Here is a 26,176-nt window from a genome sequence, read left to right as displayed (position 1 = left end):
TATCTGTCATCATCTGCTTTGCACACTCTTAAGGCATTCTCTCAATGAGCTTCAAGAGGTAGTCAACTGAAATGGTTTTCCAACAGTCTCGAAGGACTACATCTTGAAGCTCATCAGGAGAATGCCAAGCGTGTGCAAAGCAGAAATCAGAGGAAAGGGGTGGCTTTTTCTTTTTTTTTAAGAAAATAGAGTATAAAACATGTTTTCAGTATCACCTTTTGGGTTAAGTACATAACTCCACATGTGTTCATTCATAGTTTTGATGCCTTCAGTGAGAATCTCCTAGTGTAAATGGTCATGAAAATAAAAACAACACACATATATATATATACATAATTTTCTGGCTGATTTTTTAAAAATAGCTTCTATTTAGGGAAACGGAAATTCGTAGGGAAGAAAGATAAGGCAAGAATGCACTCTGATTGGTTGAAAAACTCTTCTCCTCTGTGATTGGTCAGTTGGAGGTCCGCCTTCGGGTGGGTTCATTTTCTAAAAGGGTATTTAAAAGTTATGGTCTAATCATTAGTTTTTAAGGGCTCCGTTTAGTTTTGTTTACTCTAAATTATGTAATAAATCGTAACAATTTATACGGTGTTTAATAAAAGTCGATAACAGTGGCAGTAGCTGGTATCGGATTGGGTTATTATTCACCCCCATCTCCCCTTTAGCTGTTAGCTTAACTCAGTTAGTAGCAGCTCCGCTCTGGGAACGGTCAGTCCTCTGACAGTCACCTGCTTCTGATCACTTATCGATCAGAACCGATCGAGGGTTTGTTGGTCGGTGTACGTCGGCTTATCGCCTCGACTCGAAGCAGGAAGATGCTCCGCGTGAGAGCGGTTGTGTGTCAGTCGTGGAGGGGGTAAGTGCAGCGGCTTTTACTTCACATGAGGGGTCACGAGACTTGAGAGCTCCGCGGCGCGCTGACTTCCAGAAGATGCAAAAGCAGCCGTTAATCTGACCGATAACCCGTCAGCGTGTTAACCTGCGTTCACCTGAACGTGCAGATGAGTCACGTGATGTTTAACTTTATGCACGAGTGTGTGGACCCCCTATGCAATGACACCTGGTCAACTGCAGCCTTAAGTTCAGGTTCACTTTACGCACAGGCTTACTCCCTCTGAGGAAGCAACTAAAACAGTCATTCTTTCCATTTTTAACTGATAATTTCAATAAAAAAGGTTTGTTTTTCGAATTTAGTGCCAAAAATAAGAATTTAGCTTGTTTTTCATACTTTTTTGGCTCACATTATAAAATTGAAAACAGGCTACTGGACGTAATTTCAGACACAGATGGGGTTGGCCATAGCCTTATGAAAGGCTTTGCTCCAAAGCTTCATTCAGCATCTGCTGGAGCTAAACCATGACAGCCAAGTCATAATAGATATGAAACATTACCATAATAAAGAATGGTCTAACCTATTTACAACAAGTTTTGGGAGCAGCAAATACTATCAAACTGGGGTGATTTTTCTCTGTTGCTAGCTCTATTTCAAATATTATTACTACTATTCACAATAAAATATTACTAATAATAATAATAATACCACTACATCTACTAATGAATTCTCACTCACTTCAAACTTTCCTACTGACGGATGAACCAAACAGTAGGGCTGCTCGATTATGGCAAAAATAATAATCACGATTATGGTGACTGAAATTGAGATCACGATTATTTAGGACGATTTTTCAATTTATGTTGATTTTATTTGTTTTTATTCAGTCATAAAATTGCTCAGGGCACAATCAGGACAAAAATAAGAAACAAGATGATCACTAAAAGAACTCCTGATTCCCAATATAAAAACATCAATATATTTATAGCTCATAGTTTATGACCCAAGGGTTTGGTTTAACTCATTTAAGTCTAACCAGTACAGACCCAAATAGCAATATCTTGCAAATACTGACAGCAAGAATTATACAGTGGCATTTATAACAAATAAATGCAAATAAATTGATGTTCACAAAATGTTGCATAACATTTATTGAGTCGTGTCAATGTGCTGTAGGAGGGTACACTAACACCGTGTCCTCAGAGAGATTAGTTATTATTTATCAGTGTGAGGAACTTATTTCTACCTTATTTATAAACTATTTATTTACAAGTCCATCAGTTAATGTAATAATTGTCCCAACCACAGCTGCACCCCCCACCCCCCAACCCGGTCTCACAGCAATCAGGGGCAAGCTGCATGTTTGTTTAGCGCGCCGCACGCGCACATTTAGCCGTTTTTAGCGGCTCAGGAGTCCGCAGGTGCGGTGTGTGTCACTCACTCTGGTTAATCCAACAGGGAGCCGGCTCCGAGAGCCGTTTCTTTAGCGACCGACACATCACTACATCATTCCCTTTCCTAATGTCCTGAAGAACGGTCCGGAGTGCAGGCGGAGTGTTTAGCTAACCTGCAGGAAACGTCGACAACATTTATCCAGAAAGTAGCTAAGGGTTACCAGAGATGTTTCTCAGGTGTTCGCCAGGTACTTTTAAGTTAAAAAGTTAAGAAGGGGGTCTGAAACGCTGCTAGAAATAGCGTCACAGTCACTAAGTTGGCAACACTGTGGGAGGAGCGCTTCATTTGCAACTCAGGGCAGCGCAAGCGGGAGGAGCAAATAATCGGCTTGTTTTGTTTTTTATAATCGTTCAAAACTCAGATCGTAATCGTGATTAAAATTAGATTAATTGAGCAGCCCTACCAAACAGCATGTTTATTTTGTGTGTATCTGTCTTCTCAAACCTCCAGGGACAGATGGCTGCTCATAGTGAGCCAGGTTCAGTCGGAGGTTTCTTCCTCTTAAGCCGGGCGTACACTGTGCGACTTTTTCACTCGCAGCATTCAGCTTCAGCTCAAACTGTACAACTTCCTCGCAGAGCAGAGCTCACGAGTCATGTGCTCACACTGTACGACCCAGTTCTCGCATGCGACCTGACTGCTCACACTGTACGTCTGGTAGCAACACGTCGGCCCTAAAAATGTGCTAACAATAGCAGTTTTTACTCAACACGTCAGACTTTTTTGTCTTGCCTGTTGTCCTTCGGGAGTGCTGCAGGAGGACACACAGGGATTTATGGGGGTTGGATGAGGAAAACGAAATAAAGAAAGTGAATCTGTGTTTTGTGATCAGTTTAATTTGACATGAACACGACAAGCACGCTTTCTTGACAATCTTTGTGAGTAAAAAAACGTGTAGAAACAAAAACGAACAGCGTGTGTTATTAGGGAAATAGCGAGCGACCGGCCGGTGTTGATGCAGGATTGCGCACGCATGCGCCGTGAGCGGTTCTGATACTTTTTGGGTCGCAGCTGCCCGCAGCGCCGCTTCAACAGTGTGATACTCCCACGAGGGACGAGCGAAATATTAAACACACCAGAAGTCCCTGCGACCTCACGACTGCTGATCGGCGGCTGGTCACGTGGTGTTAATCGCCTCTCGTAACCCCCTGTACACTACACGACCGCTCGGCGCAAAACTCGCCCCGATGTCGTGGATTCTCGCACGACTGGAAAATCGGCTCAAAAAAGTGAAAAAGTCGCACAGTGTACGCCCGGCTTTAGGGGAGTTTTCCTCTCTACTTTCGCTATATACTTGCTTAGTATAGGGATTGCTGAAGGCACTGACACAACAGAGTGACAGCTGCAAGTCTGTACCTCCATGCAATCTGCTGGGTTTCCTTAAGCCACTTTCACATCTGGCCCGGTCTGGGCTGGGTGGCGTACCGGTAGGTTTTGTTCACACACACTTCTCAGAAATGTGCAAATCTCCGAGCCTGTGGGCTGAGCAAAAGACCAGCAGAGAAGTCTGTGTTGTCTTCTAGGGTAGCCTCGCGGTCTTAAAGTCTTTAAGACCGTGTGGCTTAAATTTTATTAGTATTGACTTGAATTTAAAATATGTTTGTCTCATGCTTGTAAATTTGTTGCTTTTCAAGGAAAACTGTTGTTTGTGAAGCCAGATATGACGTTCACATGAATCGAAGAGTTTTTGTTTTAGGAGGGGTGGTCGGGTTTCAGTCGCTCTTTATAAGAGTCAGTTTTACGATAAAGGACGTGTTCATCTTGTTCACAAATTATCTTTGTTAATGGGTCACAAGTATGAAGGTAATTTGTTTCAAAATGCACAAACTTGTAGATAAGTAGTGTGTTTGTATGATTTGAGCTTGAAAAGTGTGTGTGTGTGTGTGTGTGTGTGTGTGTGTGTGTGTGTGTGTGTGTGTGTGTGTGTGTGTGTGTGTGTGTGTGTGTGTAGTAGAATGTAAGAAGCTGCACTCCAAAACGTGCAAACCTGTAAAGATAAATGTGTACTTGTAAGAAAAACTCACATGCATGTGAAATAAAGTAAAGGTGTGTGTAACATTTTCAACTACAAGTCTGTGAACACAAGTCTACAGATCTGTTTCTGAGCATGCCCAACGTTTTTCTACAGGTGTGCAACTCCGCTCTTACTCGGGTGAGTTTTGAAACACATATGGCGCCGTCGTCCCATCCTCTCCTTGCTTCAGCTCCGCTCTCCCCCATAGGTTCAAGTGGATTTTTTTGGTTTTGTTACAGACCAGCGACGTACGTGCTTCAAAATTCACCAGTGTGAGTGCGGAGTTATTTCTTGTACCCCTACGGCATCTTTTCGTTTTCCTCTAATATTTGGTGAAGACGGCTAGAGGCTAACGTTTAGCTAAAAATGCTGAAGATGAATTAGAAAAAATTGAATATTCCAAGCTACCTTTGTCAATCTACAAGGGTTTCCCCCAGCACTTTATAAGCCTGGCGGCCCGCCAGGCTTTGCTTAGCCACCTGCCAGGCTAAGCGTCATGCCCCAACCCTATGGTAGGGCTGCTCAATTAATCGAATTTTAATCACGATTACGATCTGAGTTTTGAACGATTATAAAAAACATAACAAGCCGATTATTTGCTCCTCCCGCTTGCGCTGCCCTAAGTTGCAAATGAAGCGCTCCTCACAGTGTTGCCAACTTAGCGACTTTGACGCAGCTGTGGTCGGGACAATTATTACATTAACTGATGGGCCTGTAAATAAATAGTTTATAAATAAGGTAGAAATAAGTTCCTCACGCTGATAACTAATCTCTCTGAGGACACAGTGCTACAGCACCTTGACACGACTCAATAAATGTTATGTAACATTTTGTGAACATCAGTTTATTTGCATTTATTTGTTATAAATGCCACTCTATAATTCTTGCTGTCAGTATTTGCAAGATATTGGTATTTGGGTCTGTACTGGTTAGACTTACATGAGTTAAACCAAGGTCTATAGCCCTTGGGTCATAGACTATGAGCTATAAGTATATTGGTCCTTTTATCCTGGGAATCAGGAGTTCTTTTAGTGATCATCTTGTTTCTTATTTTTGTCCTGATTGTGCCCTGAGCAGTTTTATGACTGAATAAAAACAAATAAAATCAACATAAATTGAAAAATCGTCCTAAATAATCGTGATCTCAATTTCAGTCACCATAATCGTGATTATTATTTTTGCCATAATCGAGCAGCCCTACCCTATGGTGTCTGCTGACACGAACGGCGCAACAAAACTAGAGCCCTCCATCAGCTGATACTGGTGAGAAACAGCGGTGGAATGTGTGCAACCCCCCACCCACTCATCTTCACTCGTTATCTAGAACAGCGGTACTCAATAGGCGGCAAGCGGGCCAGCTCCGGCTCGCGGGTTCCCTCTTTGTGGCCTCCGCATCCCGTACACCCCTGTCTGACCGAGGTGTAGGAACGCAGTGGTGTGCATGCGCTGTGCTGTTTTGTTCTGAAACCTGGATTGCAGTACTCACATTTCAGTGCAGGATGTCGGTCTTACCCCTCTTTTAAATAATGTAGGAAAAAACAAGAATTTCTTTCAGTTTTTGTATCTGACTCAAAAAAACGAAATGATCACTTTTTAATATTTTGTTTTCAACTGAAAAAGGGAATAACAAATTATAAATTGTATATCAAATGTTCCTCGAAAACAAAATTATCTTTTATTCGTCAGATTTCCTCCCTACACAAACACGGACTCATGCAGAACAGTCTTGTAACAGACACAAGCTGCTAAATGATGGAAAGACCCAACAGAAGCCGCTGCTTCTGACACAAAGAGCCACAAACTTCACAACCTTACTGACTAACATTTGAGACAAAGTCCAACCAGCACAAACCAGGAATACATTCTACCCTTCAGTGCTGCGAGCTCAAACAGAGCATCGAGAGGTGGGGGAGCTAACCCTGGAGAAACCAGTCAGCCGATTGGAGCATTGGGATCACGCTCCACCCCTCAGGGCTCCACCATCTCAGGGTCACTGTTTTTCTGTCAAATCAAAGTTCAAATATTAGCAGATGTTTGCTTTCCTGCCACAGCTGTAACAGCAGCTCTAAAGCTCAGGGTGAAGGGTTCTGCCCCTCCTCTTCCTCAGCTGCTCCAGACTGGAGCAAGGTTCTGATCCGTATCATGACTGAAGCAAAGGGGTGAGTCCAACAGAATAATCCGTCTCAGTTCAGTTCGATTGGATCCTGCTGGTCCAGAAACTTCATTTATCTAAAAAAGTACAAAAACAACTGGAAGTCTAAAACCCAAAACGTTTTTCTTCTGGTTCAGAAAAATCTAGTTAAGGCAAATGAGCCTTATAATAATACAAGAATTTTGAAGTGCAGGTTGTTTTATATAAAAACACCGTTTGTGTTTCCAGAGAGGCGGTGGGGCCAGTCCAGGTCCTGGCTGCTGTGTATTGGATCAAGTGAATCATTCCCAGTTTAGCAATGATAAAGTACTACCATCCTGATGTCAGCTTCCCTTAGAAACAGAATCATCCTGATTTTAGACAAAAACAGTCCAGTGCTGAGTTCTGTTCAGTCTGAGTCTTATAACTGGGTTGTTGGATCAAGTTCTGCTCAGTCTGTCACAGTTGTTGTGCCCTTGGGCAAGACACTTAACCCTCCCAGCCTGTTGGAGGTGGTTGGAGGGACCAGTGGCACTAGTGTTGAGCAGCCTCACCTCCATCAGTGTGCCCCAGGGCAGCTGTGGCTACATCGTAGCTCATCACCACCAGCATGTGAATGGGTGAATGACTGATTGTGAAGCACTTTGAGGCGTTGTAGAACCCTTGACGGCGCTATACAAATACAGGCCATTTATCATAACTCCAATGAATGAATGATTATTAGCGTGTAACCACTGGGCCCTCACAGGTAAGTGTGACTGTACCAGTCAGTCAGCAAAGAACCACCTTATCCAACCGGAGGCTTTATCAAATGCCAGACAGTACCCCAGAAATGTTTTCATATCTCTGTTTCCATTCGGGGTAATTTTGTGCTTGCTGTGGAATGATAATTGATGGGGTTGATTTAGGGTTGGGGGGGTCGGTCGGTTTGGGACAAGGAAGGGCCGTAGCAGCTGTATGATGTTGTCCAGATAACTGTAGTTACACATTAAACAGCCTGCAGACTCCTCCAATTGGATCCAGTCATCTCGGACTCCTGCTGACCTGTGCTGGTCTTTTGGTTTCATGTGACATTCAGGCAGAAGCAAAACAAATCCTGTGTTCTGCAGGTTTAGGACGTTCTCGTGTGCAGCTGTGGAGGTGAAGAATGAGCCAGTCCTGGGTTTTAAGGAGGGGAGTCCGGAGCGAGGCGAGCTGCTGAAGGTCTGAAGGTCTCTTTGTTTTTTCCAACACTCAAGAGTCAGCTGATCATGTCTAAACTGATTTCATGTGAGCAGGTTCTGGATGGCCTGAAGGGGACGACGGAGGAGGTGCCGTGTGTGGTGGGAGATGAACACATTTGGACCACAGACATCCGATATCAGCTGTCTGTGAGGAAAATTCTCAGCTCTCTGATCTGCCTTGAATGTATGATTACCATTCTGACTCATCTCTGTTTCTGTCGAAAAGCCCTTCAATCACTCTCACAAGGTGGCAAAGTTCTGCTACGCCGACAAGGTGAGTTTCCTTAACCACGTTGAGTACTGAACATCATGTTAGGTTAGGAGTCTGAAGCTCTTCATCCTATTTGAAGCTGTGATCATCAACCAACAGGAAACACATCTCAAGCTTTTAGCACACCCTAGTGTGTGTTAGTGTTTCTAACACCGTAATCTAACTGCTTAAATGTCTCCTCAGCCTTCATTAGTGTCTACAGGAGAAGTTCATCACCATGTAACACCCGTAGCAGGTAGCTAGTTAAGAAACCTTGTAGTTTGTTAGAGGTATAGTACTCTAGATGGGGCCCTGGGAACTTCTAATTATGACTTTTCCAACAAATGGCTCACGAGATACAACATTTTATGCATTTATGGGTTGTTGTTTTTTTCATCCATCCATTCATTTTTGCCAGGTTATCCGGCGTAGGGTTGCAGGGGCAGCAGCCTTAAGCAGGAAGGCCCAGACTTCCCCCTCCCCAGCCACTTGTACCAGCTCCTCTAGGAGAATCCCAATGGCATTCCCTGTCCAGCCGAAAGACATAGCCCTTCCAGCGTGTCCTGGGTCTTGCTTTAGGCCTCCTCCCAATTGGACGTGCCTGGAAAACCTCACCAGGGAGGTGTCCAGGAGGCATCCTGACCAGATGCCTGAGCCACCTCAACTGGCTTCTCTCGACGTGGAGCAGCAGCAGATCTACTCTTGAGCCTCTCCCGGATGACTGAGCTTCTCACCCTATCTCTAAGGGAGAGCCCAGACACCCTGCAGAGAAAACTCATGTCAGCCGCTTGTATCTGCAACCTCGTTCTTTCTGTCGCTACCCAAAGCTCATGACCATAGGTGAGGGTAGGAACGTAGATCCACCGGTAAATCAAGAGCTTTGCCTTCTGGCTCAGCTCTCTCTTCATCAAGACAGACCAGTACAATGCTCGCATCACTGCAGACACAGCACCAATCCACCTATCGACCTCACGCTCCATCCTCATCCCTGACCCAGAGAAGGCATTCTACCCTTTTCCGACTTAAGCCCAAGGTCTCAGATTTAGAAGAGCTGAGATTAGCAGGCCCCTGAGGCCCAAACTTGAATAGCCCTGCTCTATATGTTAAAAATCTTGTCCTGTTAAACTCTTTGAAGATTTGGTATCAGTTTAGAAAACACTTCAATTTTGTCTCAGTCTCTCCTTTAGGCCCACTGTGTAACAATAACTTGTTCCATCCATCATATCAAGATTTCAGCTTTACTTCATGGTGTCAGCGGGGTATACAGTCTTGTGCTAATCTTTATTCAGATGGTATTTTTAACTCCTATGATAATTTGTCATCATTGTTCGGTTTACCTGCTAATAACTTGTTTAGGTATTTTCAGGTGAGACATTTTGTAATGTTTGGGTTTGTCGTTTTCCTTTTTGTTGCCCCATTGTCTTTTCATTTGTTTATGTTTTTCAGAAAGTTTATGTTAAAAATTTCAATTACATATCTGGCAAAATATATAAAGGTCGGAGAACATGTTTCTTATGGTTGTGTCCATTTGGATCCATTTCAGGAACTGATCAATAAGGCAATCTCAGCGTCTGTGGCAGCAAGGAAAGAATGGGACCTTAAGCCCGTCCAGGACCGGGCCGAGGTCCTCTTCAAGGCTGCAGATGTCATCAGTGGACCCAAGAGAGCAGAGATTCTGGCTAAGACCATGATTGGACAGGTATGTGAGACACCTGTGAGAACAGGTGACCCGATGCGGGTGTCTGTTTTAATTCTGATTTAAGTAAATCCACCTGTAGCCTTATGTGTGAGAAGGTTGTTGTCCTCCTGTCGGGTTTCTTAACTCATTCACTGCCAGCCGTTTCCTGATGGTTAAAGCCCTTCGCTGCCAGCGTTTCTCACCATTTTTACTGGGGTTTTTTAAGAGTCACAGAACGTTGCGCGCTAGGATGATGTTGACGCCAAAACAACCAAAGCAAAGCGGGAAGAATCCGCGCGTTTGGAGCTTCATCCGTTCTTTCATAATCCGTAGTTGAATTGTGATTGGCAGAAGCTTTTCAGGTTCGCGCCTCACTTTTTTTTAACAGCAGCGGCCCAAAACGATCTAACACATGGATTTTCTGCTTCCTGATCACCTGGAGTGTGACGTATGCGGATGAAGATCGGCTTTAGAGCTGAGATGTTTGTTTTCACGGTGCGGGGACTCGTTCCGACACCCACACAGTAAAAAATGCAAATGACGACTTTTGTCATCATTGGCAGTGAATGAGTTAAATTTCCTGACATTACCTTTGGGAGAATCTGCTGAACAGTTTTTTTCTGGTAAAACAACAAGAACATTACATGGATTTAATTCTGGCTCAACCTAAACGTTTGAAGCTTAGTTTAGTTCCAGACTGTTGTGGTATCGCTTCACTAAAACCTGTCTGACCACATGAAGTAAGCTAAAACATCTCAAAAGGCAGCACAGGAATGAACCCACAGGGTTTCGTCTACAGCTGCTGATTGTTCCGAAGGTTCGCTATAAATCTCGGGGTGAGCGTGCCTTCTCACACGCTGCCTCCAAACTCTGCAACTCTCTGCCCCTCCATGAGCGTCAGGCACCTTCCCTCTGTAGGTTTAAGTCTGCCCTCAAAGCACACCATTTTATTCTGGCTTTTCCCTCGACCGTCTTCATACGTCAGTGTGACGCTTCTCTATTAGCGACAGCGTTAGCTCACTAACGTTGCTCAGTTAGTTTTTACTTGTTTGTCTTTTGTCTCTTATCTTAGTGCTTTTACTTGTTTTATGGTTAGTTAACTTATTATCATCTTATGTGTGTTTTATGTACTTAGCTTTATATTTTATTCCTATGCTGTCTTTGTTGTGTTTGAGTCTGTGGCTCTCCTGTACAGCACTTTGGTTAGCTGCCATGCTCATTTTAAATGTGCTTTATAAATAAACTGTTATGGAATGGTACATGTAACCGATTGTGCCGCACCGCCACATCAAAATAAAAGCCTACACACCTTCAAAATGAAGGTTTATTAGAGTGTCTTTGAATGCGGCGTGGTTGTTGGTGCAAGATGGGCTGGTCTGAGTACTTCAGAAACCGCTGATCTTCTGAGATTGTCACACACAACTAGGCTTGGGTGGTATCTAAATTTTAATACTGTCTAGCTTTCTCCACATTTTACCAAAGTGTACGGTATTACCAGGACTGATTTAAAAATGACAACGTAAGCTTTGAGTGGAATTACCAAGCTGTTGGTTTGGACCTTCACCGTTCAGAAGGTGAATAACAAACACCATTACTAAAACACATAACAACGTAACACTCAAAATATTAACTTGTAAAAAGCGCAGCTCATAAAAGGTTTTAATTTTGCCGGAAAAATCAAGAATGTTTATCTTTACTGGCTTCAACCTCCGACTGCTGAAAACCCGCTTCCATGAGCCTGACAGACACCCCGCTACTTTGGGGCTAACCGTGACATCTGGGGAAGGCTGGCAGCTTATTTTCCACCAGAAAAGTGCGTTGTTGTCTCTTTTAATAACAGGCTCTAGACAGAAGTCTGCTATATCAGCTACGGCTCGCTCCTCTGCTGTACGTCTTTGTCACCGTATTAATAATTAAGTAAAATGCTGCATTGTGCTGCCTTTGGATGCAATTTCCAGTCAGAGGGCAACAAGGGGAGTGATGTGAGTTTACACAGCTTTCCCACTGGCGAGAAGAGGAGAAAGCAGTGGGAAGATGCCTGTGGACGGACACAACTTCCCAAAGATCCGCGGCTGTGTTCCCTACATTTTTCTCCTGATGCGTTTGAGGCTTATAGTCGACCACAACGACTTTAAAGAGCTCACCAGCACGGCTGGGTATTAGAGAAGGCGGAAACTAAATGCTTTACCGACCATTTTCCCACACAAGGAGCCTAAACGCCCTCGGAGAGACAAGAGACGCTGGACGCTCTCCTGAGCCGACAACCCGCTCCTGCCGCTGTTGCTTTCAGCGAACCATCGGACACGCCACTCGTCACGGATGAAGCTGAACGTTCACCTCTCCCGTCAGTAAAACAAGCAGTAAGTGTAGCAGCACAGTGTTGCCCAAATATGTAATATCTGCAGAAATGATCAAAGTCGTTTTACTGAATATCCTAATCATCTATAAAGCACACGACAGCTCTGGATGCAAAAATTCCCCTAAATCATTCATAATTGAATAAGTTTGATCACACGATAGCTTACCGTTAACTTCTGCCGACACAAAAGTGAGCTCTTGACAACAAACATTCTCCCTCTCGGTTACCATGGAGACACATTTGCCGCACACGCACCACCGGTTCTGTCCTACTCTCGCCTCATCCCGCCCTTCTTGCTCTACATTTTGATGCTCGTTTTGTCAAACATGGTCAGTGATGTCCTCTTAAAGTTTCGCTCTGGTTCAAATTGAAAAGGCTGAACAGATGACATGTTGATGTTGCTAAACAGTCACTACAGAGTCCCAAAGCCGGCCGGCGCAACCAAGATAAAACCATGTGACGTCACTGCCCAGAGTGCATTGCAACGCTAACAACAATGGCGACCTACGAGTTAAACTATTTTGACAAATTTTATAAAAATAAAGACATAAAGAAGGTTTTTTTACACCATTTTAATATAGCTGATACTAACATTTATCTTTAAGAACCACAAAGTTTTGTAACTTAGGTTCCTTTTAACGTTAAAGAATTTTAAAAACCCTGAAGAGGAGGGCTTTTGGAACAAACAGGAGATATTTGGGTTCATGTAAGAAAAATGTCTCAACCGTACAACATTAATCAGGAAAATCTAAAGCTGCTGAAAGGTTCCTGTGGAGGCAGCGTCCTCACCACCACTCTGCTCGCTCCAGCTTCATCCTGACATAACCTCTGTGTGTTCAGGGAAAAACGGTGGTTCAGGCAGAGATCGACGCAGCAGCCGAGCTCATTGACTTCTTCAGATTTAATGCCAAACACGCCATCGAGCTGGAGGCCCAGCAGCCAATCAGCACACCGGAGAGCACAAACACCGCCCTGTACCGAGGGCTGGAGGTAGGAACACCATCTATTACATACCCATCCAACACAGCCTGAACAGAACCAGAAATCCAGAACAAGACATCGCTGCTGGTTTCTGTAAACTGTTACTGCAGTTTCAAAACCAGAACACCAGAGTTTAAGATCCAAAGTGCTTCGCATTTCAAATCAGATGTTTCAGAGTAGGTAACTGGACTCCATGGGTCAAAGTTCTCATGAGCTTATTAAATCATGGATCCGTTTCAGTTGCATCAGCGGATAAGAGATGTTGGTAAGTTTCAGAACCAGATGAAAACTGCTCCAGTTAAACATCTGCTCTGCTGCCGGTTCTGAACTCAGACTTAAACCTGTCTTTGTTTGTAGAAGGTGATGCTGATGAGGTCCTAAAGTTTGAGAATATGATGCTGAAGCTGTTTGCTTCTGTTGCAGGGTTTTGTGGCTGCAGTGGCACCGTTTAACTTCACTGCAATTGGTGGAAACCTGGCAGGAACTCCTGCTGTCATGGTGAGGAATGTTGACCAAAACCATCTGATGGGTTCTAATTCAGAATCAGAATCAGAATCAGAAAAGGTTTATTGCCATTGTTAGTGAACAAGCGATTCACAAACTAGGAACTTGCTTCGGTACTAACGTGCTACATATAACATGAATAATATAATTAAAAAATAGAATAAAGTAGAATAAAATATAATAAACTAGCATAAAACTTTGCTATAAAAAATGGCAGGTAAAGGTAATATGGCCGATAACGTGATGTTATGTCAAGTACCGAAGACGAGCATGGTTGTGTGTTTATAAGCTGTTCACAAGTCTAACGGCAGATGGAAAGAAGCTGTTCTTATGGCGAGAGGTTCTGGTCCGGATGGACCATAACCTCCTGCCCGAGGGAAGCGGCTCAAAAAGTCTGTGACCCGGGTGAGAAGGGTCAGCTGCTATCCGACCTGCACGCCCCCGAGTTCTGGAGACGTACAGGTCCTGGAGAGATGGAAGGCTGCAGCCAATCACCTTCTCAGCAGAGCGCACAATGCGCTGCAGTCTGTGTTTGACCCTCACCGTGGCTCCAGCGTACCACACAGCGATGGAGGAAGTGAGGATGGACTCAATGATGGCCGTGTAAAACTGCACCATCATCTGGGCCGGCAGCTTGGCCTTTTTCAACTGCCGCAGAAAGTACATCCTCTGCTGGGCCTTTTTGATCAGGGAGCTGATGGATGGCTCCCACCTAAGGTCATGTGTGATGGTGGTTCCGAGGAAGCGGAAGGAGTCCACAGTGGTGACGGGGGTGTCCGTCAGGACGAGGGGGAGAGATGGGGCTGTTACTTTCCTGAAGTCCACAATCATCTCCACTGTCTTCTGAGCATTGAGCTCCAGGTTGTTGCTGCTGCACCAGTACACCAGCCGTTCCACCTCTCTCCTGTAGGCGGACTCATCACCGTCAGAGATGAGCCCGATGAGGGTGGTGTCGTCCGCAAACTTGATTAGTTTGATGGAGTCATAGCTCGAGGTGCAGCAGTTTGTGTACAGGGGAAGAGCAGAGGAGAAAGTACACAGCCCTGTGGAGATCCTGTGCTAATTGTCTGAATGGTGGAAACATTCTTCCCCAGCCGCACGCACTGCCTACGGTCTGTCAGGAAGTCAGTGATCCACCTGCAGGTGGAGTTGGGTACGTTGAGCATGGAGAGCTTGTCCTGGAGCAGAGCAGGGAGGATGGTGTTGAACGCAGAGCTGAAGTCCACAAACAGGATCCTAGCGTAGGTGCCTGGGGAGTCCAGGTGCTGCAGGATGAAGTGGAGGGCCAGGTTGATGGCGTCGTCTACAGACCTATTGGCTCTGTATGCGAACTGCAGAGGGTCCAGGTGGGGGCAGGTGAAGGACTTGAGATGGGGGAGGACCAGGCGCTCAAAAGACTTCATGACTACAGACGTCAGTGCCACAGGCCTATAATCATTCAGTTCAGTGACATGGGGTTTCTTAGGCACAGGAACAATGGTGGACAGCTTAAAGCAGGCTGGAACATGGCAGGACTCCAAGGAGATGGTAAAGATGTCCGTGAAGATTGGAGACAGTACCTCTGCGCAGTGTCTCAGGGTTGCGGGGGAGACACCGTCCGGGCCCGGGGATTTCCGAGGATTTTGTTTACGGAAAACCCTAAGCACTTCCTCTTCTGTCACTGAGATGGTAATGGAGGGGGAGGGGTGGTCAGTGGGGACTGAACTATTCACAGTGGTGAAGATGGTGGGGGAGGCATATGACACCAGAGTGGCTGAAGAAGCCTGTGCAGTAGGGGGTGTGGGGGATGGGTGTTGCATTTCAAACCTTGCATAAAAGGAGTTAAGTTGTTCAGCCAGTTGTAGGTCGTCAGCAGCATGTTGGGCTCTGGGCTTGTAGTTTGTGATTTGCCTGAGCCCTCTCCAGACAGAGGCGGAGTCATTGTTGGAGAACTGCTCCTTTAGTCGCTTGTTGTACAGGGATCTCGCCTTCTTCAACTCTTTTGAGAACCTTTACTTGGCGCCCTTATAGCTTTCTCTGTCCTCGGCTCTGTGGGCTGCTTCTTTCTCTCTCCTCAGCTGTCTCAGTTTGGGTGTGAACCAGGGCTTATCGTTGTTAAAAATGACCCTGGTTTTTGTTGGAATAATGCTGTCCTCACAGAATTTTATGTATGATGTCACAGTGTCTGTATATTCGTCCAGATTGTCTGTGGCAGATCCAAACACATTCCAGTCTGTTGTGTCCAGACACACGCGAAGCTCCTCCACAGCCTCGCAGGTCCACTTCTTAGTAGTCCTCACTGCAGGCTTGGAGAGCTTCAGCCTCTGCCTATATGAGGGGATGAGGTGAATCATGGCATGGTCTGAGAAGCCGAGAGCAGCTCGCTGCACGGCCCGATAAGCTCCACTGACTGTGGTGTAGCAGTGGTCCAGCGTGTTCTGCTCTCTTGTCGGGCATTTAACAAACTGTCTGTACTTAGGTAATTCCTGGCTCAGATTTCCCTTGTTAAAGTCGCCGAGGATAATAACTAGAGAGTCCGGAAAGGTCTGTTCCACACTTAGGATCTGCTCCGCGAGCGCACGTTGCGCTTCGTGCACGTCCGCGCACGGCGGGATGTAAACAGCGGCCAGAATGAATGAAGCGAACTCACGTGGGGAGTAGAATGGCTTACAGTTTATGAAGAGGAAATCCAGAGCAGGAGAGCAGTACTGGGAAATCACAGTCACATCCGAACACCAGGCATTGTTGATGTAGAAGCAGACACCTCCACCTTTTGCCTTTCCTCTGGATAAGACCCGCTGTCTGTCTGCGCGGAAGAGCTGGAATCCCTCCAAATGGAGCGCGCCGTCCGGAATCTGCTCACTGAGCCATGTTTCAGTGAAACATATGACAGAGGAGGAAGAAAAGTCTCTGTTCCGTCTCATCAGCAGCGCCAGTTCATCCGTCTTGTTACTAAGTGAGCGGACATTGGAGAGGAAAATCCCAGGTAAGGGCGTGCATGAGCCGCGTCTTCGTAGACGCACGAGCACTCCTGCACGTTTTCCTCTTCTACGGCGTCTCACTTTCTTAATAAAAAAGTGGACCAAATCCGCCACACCCCCTAAAAAAACTGGAAATAGGTCCGTCGGCATTGATGATCTGACGTTTAGAAGCTCTTCACGGGTGTAAGTGCACGCTGACACACAATTTACAGACATAAACAAAAAAAAACCCGCTGCACGTTAGCACCAGGGCGACCATCCTCGGCGCCATCTTGGTCACACCCTCCAAGAATGGTCCAACAGGCTCTAATCTGTAACTCTTGACACGTTTTTTGTTCTGACCTCTCCCAGGGTAATGTGGTTCTGTGGAAGCCCAGTGACACCGCTGTCTCTGCAAGCTATGCGGTCTACAGGGTTCTGCGTGAGTGCGGTCTGCCTCCCAACATCATCCAGTTTCTGCCCGCCGATGGCCCGGTCTTCGGGGACACGATCACTTCGTCTCCTCACCTGGCAGGCATCAACTTTACTGGCAGTGTCCCGTAAGTTTGCACGCTCATACACATGCAACAGTGGCAGAGGAGTTAAGTGCACATCCCGTAACCAGAGGGTTGCAGGTTTGAGCCCTGTCTGTCGCAGTCACTTCATCCCACCCAGGGAGCCCACCCTCACTGCCTGGTGGTGGTGGTCAGAGGAACCGGCAACACCGGTGCTTGAAAGCCTCACCTCTATCAGTGTGCCCCAGGGCAACAACGTAGCTCGTGACCACCAATGTTTGTGTGTGTGAATGGGTGAATGACTGGTTGTGTTTTAAAGTGCCTTGGGAGGTTGTAGAATCCTAGAAGGTGCTATTTCAGTTACAGACCATCTACCATTTGCCACACACTCTCAAATCCAGCCAGTAATGTATTTGCTGACATCACCATGTCAATCAGGGTTTCCCTTACATAGGCGTAGCCGTGGCGGCCCGCCACGGCTGAAATCTTACCGCCACGCCTACAAGATCCCAAGTTTTATTTATTTTTTTATTTTTTTTGGTGCTGTTTCCCGAAGAAGCAGCGGGACCTACTATGTTGTCGCTTGTGATCACAGCCGGCGGGCAGCAAGGAGGAGCAGGCAGGGCAAGGTGAAGTTACAGCATAAGTTACTGAGTTTAAAATTAGAAAGGTAGCAGTGGATATAATGCTTTGTGGTTTACATGTTTCAGCAGCATTAAGATAAACGAGTGTTGACGATCTTGACAGGGTTTCCTCCAGTGCTTATTAGGCCAGATTTTCCTCCCCCCACCAGGCTAAGCATCACTTATTCATGTAAAATTTATTTATTTTTTCATGTCTGACTTTAACCGCATCTAATACTGTATTACGGCGTGAGCGCAACAGCGACAACTTAAGATCGATGCGTGAGCAGCGTGAGAGGTCGGATGTTTCATCTGAACCCTTAAAACCTCCAGCAGGCTACGCTGCACTATTAACGTGTTAGCGCTAACAACTTAGCGACGTGACATGTTTTGGAGAAAGCGTAAAAACACGTTGGACACTTCTTCTGAAGCGGGAAAATAACGCTTCTTCTTAAGCAGAGCACGACATCGCCTCTGCTCGTTCACGACCGAGCCGGTACCGGACTGAGCTCGATAACATTGACCCAGCACAGCCACTGGGTCGTTGGAGCTGCCCCGTGACTGCCTGATGGAAAACCAGCGGGTTTTATCAGACTCGTAGTTTCTTGTTTTTGCTGAGGACCCCCTGTATTTTACCGCTCCCTCCTGCAGTCTTCCCCTATTAACATTTAAAATGATTCTGTAAATTCCGTGTATCAATAGAAAAAATCTCTGCCAGCTGCAGTAAATGTAGTTTCCAAATAATAAATAAGAGGTGCATTCATCTGTGTATCTCCTTTGATCCGCGTTAGTGATATTCTCAGCACCAGAACAGTGAAGCAAAGAAAGATTCCTGAGTTAGTTAGTAATTTTATTTATTAGGTGCATCTGACCTGTGCTATTTTTCTCTGAAATGAGATCAAATCAGTGCTTCTATGGGCTGTCTCCAATCTGCACTGGAAAATTTTACTTTATTTAGAGACGTGTCATAATTTCTCCCCAAGCCCCCACCCCCCCGCCCACACACACACACACACAGCTGGAAAAATTCCTAGGGGAAACACTGTCAATCATGCCTTTTCTCTGCAGCACATTCAAGCGTCTCTGGAAGCAGGTGGCCCAGAACCTGGACATTTACAGGACATTCCCCCGTGTGGCCGGAGGTGAGCTTGGGTCTTGTTACAAACCATCAGAGTCTGGTTCTCCTGCAGCATCTGTGGACCATCTGCCTGTTTGTGTTCAGAGTGCGGAGGGAAGAACTTCCACTTTGTGCACACATCTGCAGACATCCAGAGCGTGGTGATGGGGACAATCCGCTCAGCGTTTGAGTACGGAGGACAGAAGTGCTCGGCGTGCTCCAGGATGTACGTTTCAGACAGCATTTGGCCTGAGATCAGACAGCAGCTGCTGGACGTGCACAGAAGCATCCGAGTGGGCAATGTAAGTGCACAAGGACAGTAACTCATCTGCAGGTATTTATTCAGATGAGGAGGGATAATTACGGGTCGTAGAGTGTTCCAAGTGAGTCTGGTTTACCTGTGATGATTATGTTCTCTGTTCTTCAGCCCGTGGAGGACTTCAGCACCTTTCTCTCTGCTGTTATAGACGATAAGGTGCACTGCTCACACACTCTGAACATCACTGTGCATTTCCATCTTTAACTGTCTCATCCTCCTGCAGGCGTTCGCCCGAATAAAGAAGTGGTTGGACCACGCCAAGTCTTCGCCAAACCTCACCATCATCGCTGGAGGAAACTGTGATGATCAGAAGGGTTACTTTGTGGAACCGACCATCATCCAGACCACAGACCCACGGGACCCCATCATGAATGAGGTAGAAATCCAGGAACCGGGTGTTTTAGATCAGAACAAATGGTTCTTATTTCTAGCTTTTGCAATCAAACCAACTGTCTATGCTGTTCAGAATAATTACACTCTTGATTTTTAATTGAAAATGATCATTTGAAGTGTTTGGTTTAACTCATTCACTGCCACTGACGACTAAAGTCGTCATTTGCATTTTTTTTTTTACTGTGTGGGCATCGGAACGAGCCCCCACACCGTGAGAACAAACATCTCAGCTCTAAAGCCGATCTTCATCCGCGTACGTCACACGTCACGTGATCAGGAAGCAGAAAATCCATGTGTTAGGAGATCGTTTTGGGCCGCTGCTGTAAAAAAAGTGAGGCGCCAACCGGAAAAGCTTCTGCCAATCACAATTCGACAACGGATTATGAAAGAAAGAATAATGCTCGAAACGCGCGGATTCTTCCTGATGTAAGAGGTGAGTCTCCGCTTTGTTTTGGTTGTTTTGGCGTCGACATCATCCTAGCGAGCAACGTTCTGTGACTCTTAAAAAAACAGTAAAAATGGTGAGAAACGCTGGCAGCGAAGGCCTTTAGCGATCATGAAATGGCTGGCAGTGAATGAGTTTAAGAGGTTCTAGAATTCAAAGCCATGTTTACCTTGTTGTTGAATAAAGGCACCTTTGGGTTCCTAGTGGTGCTTACACATTAGAGTCAATACAGTCAGGGGAAGGATAACATCTGTTTGGTCTTGTACGGGCAGTGTAGTGTTCACATGTAGTTCTGAAGGACTTCTCAGGAATGCGGAAATCCCTGAGCCTGTGGGCGGCATTTAAGATGCACTGGAACGTCCACTGTGTCCTCCTTAATATGATAAACAGAGGCAGGCATGAGTTATGTTGCTTTTGGAGACTCTGCTGTGGGGCTGAACATCTATCGCTTTTGGACCAAAATTGCGATTTCAAACAGCACGATCATGTGACCGTCAAAGCTGCGGTTTTAGTGGTTTTGACTGATCCAGGATCAGTTGTGTAACTTTTTTTTGCATCCGGGGTTTTCTCCCTGTGTTATGGCGGCGACAAAAGCCAGCGCGGGGGAGGGGAGTGGGGACTACCGTCCAGAGCCGAGCCGACTCCACAGTTGCCAGAGCTGCATGTTCAGGCTATTTTCCCTGTTTTATGTTCCCACACACAGCTCTGCTAGAGCGATAATAATGGCACCGTAGGTGAGCCCGGGACAGAGAGAGAGAACGTAGTTGAGTAAGGGAGAGAGAGAGAGACTCCTCCCACATCAGCAGGTTCATGCTGATTTATGCTTCATTAGCACGAGTGCAGAGTCGCGCACTTTAGTTGACTTGAAGGCTCAACTTCTCTTTTAGAAATGGTTTGAATGTTTCTGATGGCACACGTTAGTTCAAACGAGCTAAGGTGTCAGAATGCGTGCTTCTCTCTCACGGAGCTGACGTTAGTGAGGAAAAACTATCGGACGGCTTCGAAAAACGTGCAGCCAGCCTGCCGCGGTAATGCAGGGAAAACTGTGCATTTTGTTATTTAATACATTTAAAAGCTATTTCTACCTACAGATTTCCTCCATGCATTTTTGGAGTAGAAGATGCTTTTATAAAGCTCCTCTCTAGATAAAAATCACAAGCACAAGTTGCTTCACAAACATTAAAAATTTAAAAAAGATAATGATGGGAGAAAATATTAATAGCTTGAACTGTTTTTATTGTATGATTAAGTAGTGAATTTTAATGTGAATGATTTGTTGTACTAGGTTAGAATCTAGACCATCTTTTCACTTAATCTATACAGGACGGCTTGGCAGGCTAGTCTTGGACCTTTGTTTGCAGAAAATCTTGAATTGAACCGAAATCGCTATTTCTGCTAGAAAAATTGCAATTCAATCTTTTCCTAAAATCGTTCAGCCCTACTCTGAAGCACATTATTTTATTAATTTGGTGTGTGTGTCCCCTTAAAACTCTGCTTTCCGCTGCTGCGGGCCACACACACACAAAATGCTTTCTCCTCCCACTGAGCAGCTGTCTGCCAACTCACTGGGCCAAGAGCTCTGTGCAGAGTTTGCTGCTCTGAGGACAGGGCCACACACACACACACGCACGCGCACGCACACACACACAATGCATCTCTCTCTCCCTGTTCCTATGCCTGCTACAGACATAGATGGTTACTGAACAGCCTCCAGCATGACAATGAATCTCACATGCAAGTACCACATATGGAACATAAATCTGGTTGTTGCCGGCTGCTTTACAAGGAAAAGCCATCTCAGATTTCCTGATAACTGAACCCAGAGGAATGGGATGCAATGATAAAAGAAGAGCTCCCAGAAAAGACCAGAAGTACTTCACACGTGAGATGTTACTGGAGAAGACTCAGCAGATCCAACAGGGACACACAAGCTTCTTTCTGTTCAATATGACCTGAACTACTCCTGAACCCTTGTATCCCAAACCAGTTCTCCAAGTGAGATGGAAGCTAAACAGCTGATTTGTCTGCTGGACATTCATCCTTCTCATCCTCCTTTATACAAAAAACCCACTAAAATACAGAGAAGTAACAATCTGTCACAGATCGCTGCAATATCTAAACTTTTGCTGTGAATTCTGTCACTGCTCCACAGCTCCGCTCCGTGTCAACAGGTGTGATCCGTCGTGGAGCACAGCCTCCTCTGTCCCTCTGCAGCAAAACGCTACAGAGCCATCCTTATCGATTCAATTTTCTATTGCAAAACAATGTTCTAGAACCCCTTTAATGTCACTGTCATTTGTATGACAGTAAAGGACTATTCTATTATAATAATGCACAATTAAGTAAAACTGAATAAATACCATCCTGATTAAATGTAGCAATAATAGGGTTTCTTTTTCATGTTTTATAATGTGTCTGTGTGTGTGTGTGTGTTTTGTAGGAGATCTTTGGGCCGGTTCTTTCAGTGTACGTTTATCCAGAGAAGAACTACGGTGAGGTTCTGCAGCTCATCGACAGCACATCGCCGTATGCTTTGACAGGAGCAGTGTTCGCCCATGACCAGTAAGACATTTATCACTAGTCACAGCATGCGCCCAACATGATCTGTCTGTCAAGGTTGAAATGAAAAAATTAGTCAATAAATTCCTCAAGTCATTTTTTTTACTGATTAAAGGCTTCTTTAAATGTGCGTACCGCAGCCTGAACACATTTAACTGGTGCACAGCATGGTAATCTAGGTACCATGAACGAAAATAAGCCCCCTTCACATCAGGTTCCTCTCTACTCTGCCCAGGTATGTTATAGAGCAGGGGTTGGCAATCCTGGTCGTCGAGGGCCGCTATCCAGTAGGTTTTATTTGTTTCTCTTCTTAAACGCACCTGGTTTGAATCTGCTGGTGATTAACAGACTGCTGCAGAGCCTGATGAGCTGCTGAACAGGTGATTCATCCAGGAATCAGGTGTGTTGGGAGTAGATAAACAACTAAAACCTGCTGGATAGTGGCTCTCGAGGACCAGGATTGCCCACCTCTGGAATAGTGTTTACATCTGTGCAGCCTGGATTTTTTCCGTGCTCACCTTGTCATTTTTTCAGCTTTCTTCCCAAGGCTTCGAGTTGAACTGGCCCAACATTGCCGACTGATTGGCTGGCTCAAATTCACACTTATCATCGGGGAGCCTCCGATTGGTGGGTAGAATCAGCCAGTGGGGGCTTTCCGCATGTGCGATTCATTATCATTCTGGATACTGTGGAGTAAACATCGCCTCTGAGTGAAGATGTCTCTCTCTGTGTGTGTGCTGTGAGGAGCACACACACAGAGCGCTGTCGAGGCCTGAGCTGCTCTGTGCGAGGACACACACAGCAGAGCAGGATGCCCCATCTATAAAAGCAACATTGCTCAAGACGGAGATATCCACGTTCCTGAGGAGTGTGTGTGTGTGTGTGTGTGTGCGTGCGTGCGTGCGTGCGTGCGTGCGTGTGTGTGTGTGTGTGTGTGTGTGTGTCTGTGTGTGTGTGTGCGTGCGTGCGTGTGTGTGTAAACCCTATCAGGGTGTGATATCCAAAATTTTGAGATCAATTCAAGACTAGACTGGCTAATGCTAATGGCAGCTAGCACATGGACAATCAAGTAGAGACCAGAAAAAGCGTGTTGATCGTGTTCACATTAAACAAACGATGTTACTGAAATTGTTTAATTTTCTTCCATGAATTATTAATTCACTGTAAATACTGGAAAACACTAAATTAAGTAAGTAAATTTTATTTATATAGTAATTATTACAGACAGAATCACAAAGTGCTTCACATATATTGACAACTTTAAAGTACTATTGATCTTAAAATTTTCAAATAAATTGTGTGCTTACCCATTTTAATTAATTTGATTCTCACAAAACACGACAGCAAGTCCGATCACGTATAAACAATAGTCACTTCCCACTTCCTGTTCTCAAGTCTCGCGGGGTGTTGTGACTATCGCGTGACTGTCCAAGAAGCGCTCAGCGGCGCGACACGTGCTGTGTGACCACTTGACTTCTCAAAATCCCAGACGCAGCGCGTCTGCCTCCGGTGTGCCCCAGGCTTTAGTGTCTGAAGCAGCTTTATGTAGCAGGTACCACTGACCTCAGTGTTGACCCAACCCAGTACAGAAGGATCTTTTGCTCTGGTTGGTTGAAGTTTTTTGTTTGTGTGACAGGAAGGTGATTGACGAAGCGGCCCGAGTTTTGAGAAACGCTGCGGGGAACTACTATGTGAACGACAAGTCCACCGGGTCTGTCGTAGGCCAGCAGCCGTTTGGAGGTGCCAGAGCTTCAGGTCAGGGTTCCAGATCAATGCTAACTGATCCAAGTTTCAAGCTTCGTCATCCTTAATAAAGCTTGAATCACAAAGACATCTGAATTCAATTTGATCAGTTTCTTACATTTGTTTGTGAGAAATAAAGTATTAATGATCAATCAACCCCTCATTCAGTTATTTTTTAGTAAATCTGCTGGGGTCTCTAGTATGAATGAATGATGTGAGTCATGTTCAGCATGCATGTGTAACTCAGTGGGACCGGTCGTATTTCAGGAAGGACTAGTATTACTCGGTTTCAATGGGAACTGGACCTTTAAATTAACTAATAATGAGATTTTATGTTTTTGAGTCAGGGGTGGCTGTTTAGTTGGTTGACTGATTATGTGGTTTGTTGACTAGTTCTTTGATAACTGGAGTTTCTTTTCTTTCAAGGCACCAACGACAAACCTGGAGGTCCTCACTACGTCCTCAGGTGGACATCTCCACAGGTGGTAAAGCAAACCCATGTCCCTCTCACAGAGTGGAAGTATCCATACATGGGCTGAGAACACTTGACCTCCACCTGCCCGTCCACTTGTCCCTCTGTCCTTCAGCAGAGTATGTCCTGCAGACCTCGCCTCTCCTCTGTCCGTCCTTTTTTGCAATGATTCTGGATCTGAATGTCCATCAGATGAAGCAGGAAGAAGTTATCCATTTTCACCTATGTGGTGTTAGTTAAAAACAGTCTGTCACTTCCTGTCAGAGGCTACCTATTTGTGTTCGCTTGGAGCAAAGGGAATCTATCAATCTCTGGATCAGCACCAAAGAAAATGCCTAAACGCTGCTTTTTTGCTTTCTTTTTCAGGTTTAAATTATGTGAATCTTGTTTCAAACATTTAGTCAAACTAATTGAGAGATAAGAGTTGATGTTCTGCTAATCCAAGGATAAGTACAGCTAAACTGGTTCTGATGATCATGGAGACAGCAGCTTCTAATGATCTGATTGCCGTCTAACTGACCAGAAATTGGAAATGTTGGTTTTACTAAATGCTGAATGTAGGTTTTGATTCTGGATTCATATTTGTAGTTGGTGGAGGAAACCAGACCAGTCCAGGTTTGTGACATTCATGTGGTTGTGTTTCTGTTAAAGCACCTGCAGCAGGTGATTCTCTGCTGTTATTGATGTGTGGCGTATTTTTCCTACCCTAACGTTGAAGTTTACTACTGATTTCTGTGATCAGAACTGGCCTGTCTGTAAATTCTCGTGGTTCTTTTGTGACAATAAACAGTTAATTTCTTAAAGGTGTGGTTCACTTTAATTACACACATCTGCAGTGGTCTCTAGTAGGAACGAATGAAGGAAGTTTGTAAGAGAAGAATAAATTAGAATACCATCATTGGAAAGTCAGCTTAGACCTATATCCATGTTTTGTTTTTCTGTGAAGGTGGAGGAAGACAGAAAGTGAGTTCAGGGAGTAAACAGTAGAGTAGTAGCGAAGCGTCGACGACTCGATTCTAAAAATTTGTTGATGCCAGATCCCTTAGTCGACGCGCCATGCCCACTTGTTGTGTTCCCAGGAGTCTGTAAATAGGGGGAATCTGCCGGCTTTTCCTCTAGTTCGCCCTCTTCTCTCCACCTTCACCAACATCTCCACCAAATACAGAAGACCCAGAACAATGCCCATTACCAGATTCCCTTCCTGTTTCGCCCAAAGCCGTCAGCTCCTGGCAACAGACAACTTCCGACGTTAAAGACGCTGCTTCGTTTCTACCGCAGATGTAGAAAATCACCAGGGTTAGCTTTACTCTCCATTAGGGAGCTTCCTGTGGTAGCAGTCTCTCCTCGTGCCGGTCTGTTTGCTGGGTCTTTTTGGTTTATTTAAACGTGGTAAAGCTACTGTTTGCATTTGTGCTAACAGCTTCTTGTGCTTGGATAAGCTGTTGCGTTTTGGTTTAGAGTTGGTCTTTGTGTGGTGTAGATCTCACTTTTGGTTACATTTAGAGTGCTGTGGGTTTTTAGTTTACTTTAAAATATCACCTTGAGTTTGGTTTAACCACCCAGTTTAGAGATTGTACCTTTTGAGATCCTTATTTTGGTCTAGAACCCAGTAATCTTTGGA

The 26,176-nt window shown here is 45.2% G+C and overlaps 2 protein-coding genes across 4 annotated transcripts in view; one reads left to right on the top strand and one right to left on the bottom strand.

Annotated features, from left to right (window-relative positions):
- LOC107384847 (E3 ubiquitin-protein ligase RNF123) overlaps nucleotides 1-26,176 on the bottom strand; it is a 117,302-nt gene that overhangs the window by 80,277 nt on the left and 10,849 nt on the right. The window lies entirely within an intron of this gene.
- Nucleotides 586-25,358, top strand: aldh4a1 (aldehyde dehydrogenase 4 family, member A1). Of its 2 annotated transcripts, none has more exons than XM_070549551.1 (15): nucleotides 586-859; nucleotides 7,545-7,638; nucleotides 7,713-7,805; nucleotides 7,885-7,932; nucleotides 9,452-9,607; nucleotides 12,786-12,935; nucleotides 13,350-13,424; nucleotides 16,742-16,929; nucleotides 18,576-18,649; nucleotides 18,730-18,926; nucleotides 19,052-19,099; nucleotides 19,167-19,319; nucleotides 22,222-22,343; nucleotides 23,977-24,095; nucleotides 24,510-25,358. In XM_070549551.1, exons 1-15 carry the CDS (start codon nucleotides 819-821, stop codon nucleotides 24,620-24,622), a joined length of 1,671 nt encoding a protein of 556 aa, XP_070405652.1. In that variant the 5' UTR covers nucleotides 586-818; the 3' UTR covers nucleotides 24,623-25,358. The 2 variants fall into 2 exon arrangements, with proteins under 2 accessions (XP_070405652.1, XP_070405653.1); XM_070549552.1 differs by lacking the exon at nucleotides 586-859 and adding an exon at nucleotides 6,217-6,463.

Source organism: Nothobranchius furzeri, chromosome 3, assembly GCF_043380555.1.
Source record: "Nothobranchius furzeri strain GRZ-AD chromosome 3, NfurGRZ-RIMD1, whole genome shotgun sequence".
Classification (NCBI taxonomy): domain Eukaryota; kingdom Metazoa; phylum Chordata; class Actinopteri; order Cyprinodontiformes; family Nothobranchiidae; genus Nothobranchius; species Nothobranchius furzeri.
The sequence above is the reverse complement of the archived record's forward strand: the minus strand, read 5'-3'. Positions and strand labels throughout refer to the sequence as shown.

What these genes read in the sequence shown, in the direction of transcription:
- aldh4a1 (XM_070549551.1), top strand. Translation starts at nt 819, where the DNA reads ATGCTCCGCGTGAGAGCGGTTGTGTGTCAGTCGTGGAGGGG. An exon ending in CAGGAACTCCTGCTGTCATG is followed by an intron (nt 13,425 to 16,741) that starts GTGAGGAATGTT and finishes GACCTCTCCCAG; the next exon opens with GGTAATGTGGTTCTGTGGAA. An exon ending in AACTTTACTGGCAGTGTCCC is followed by an intron (nt 16,930 to 18,575) that starts GTAAGTTTGCAC and finishes TTTTCTCTGCAG; the next exon opens with CACATTCAAGCGTCTCTGGA.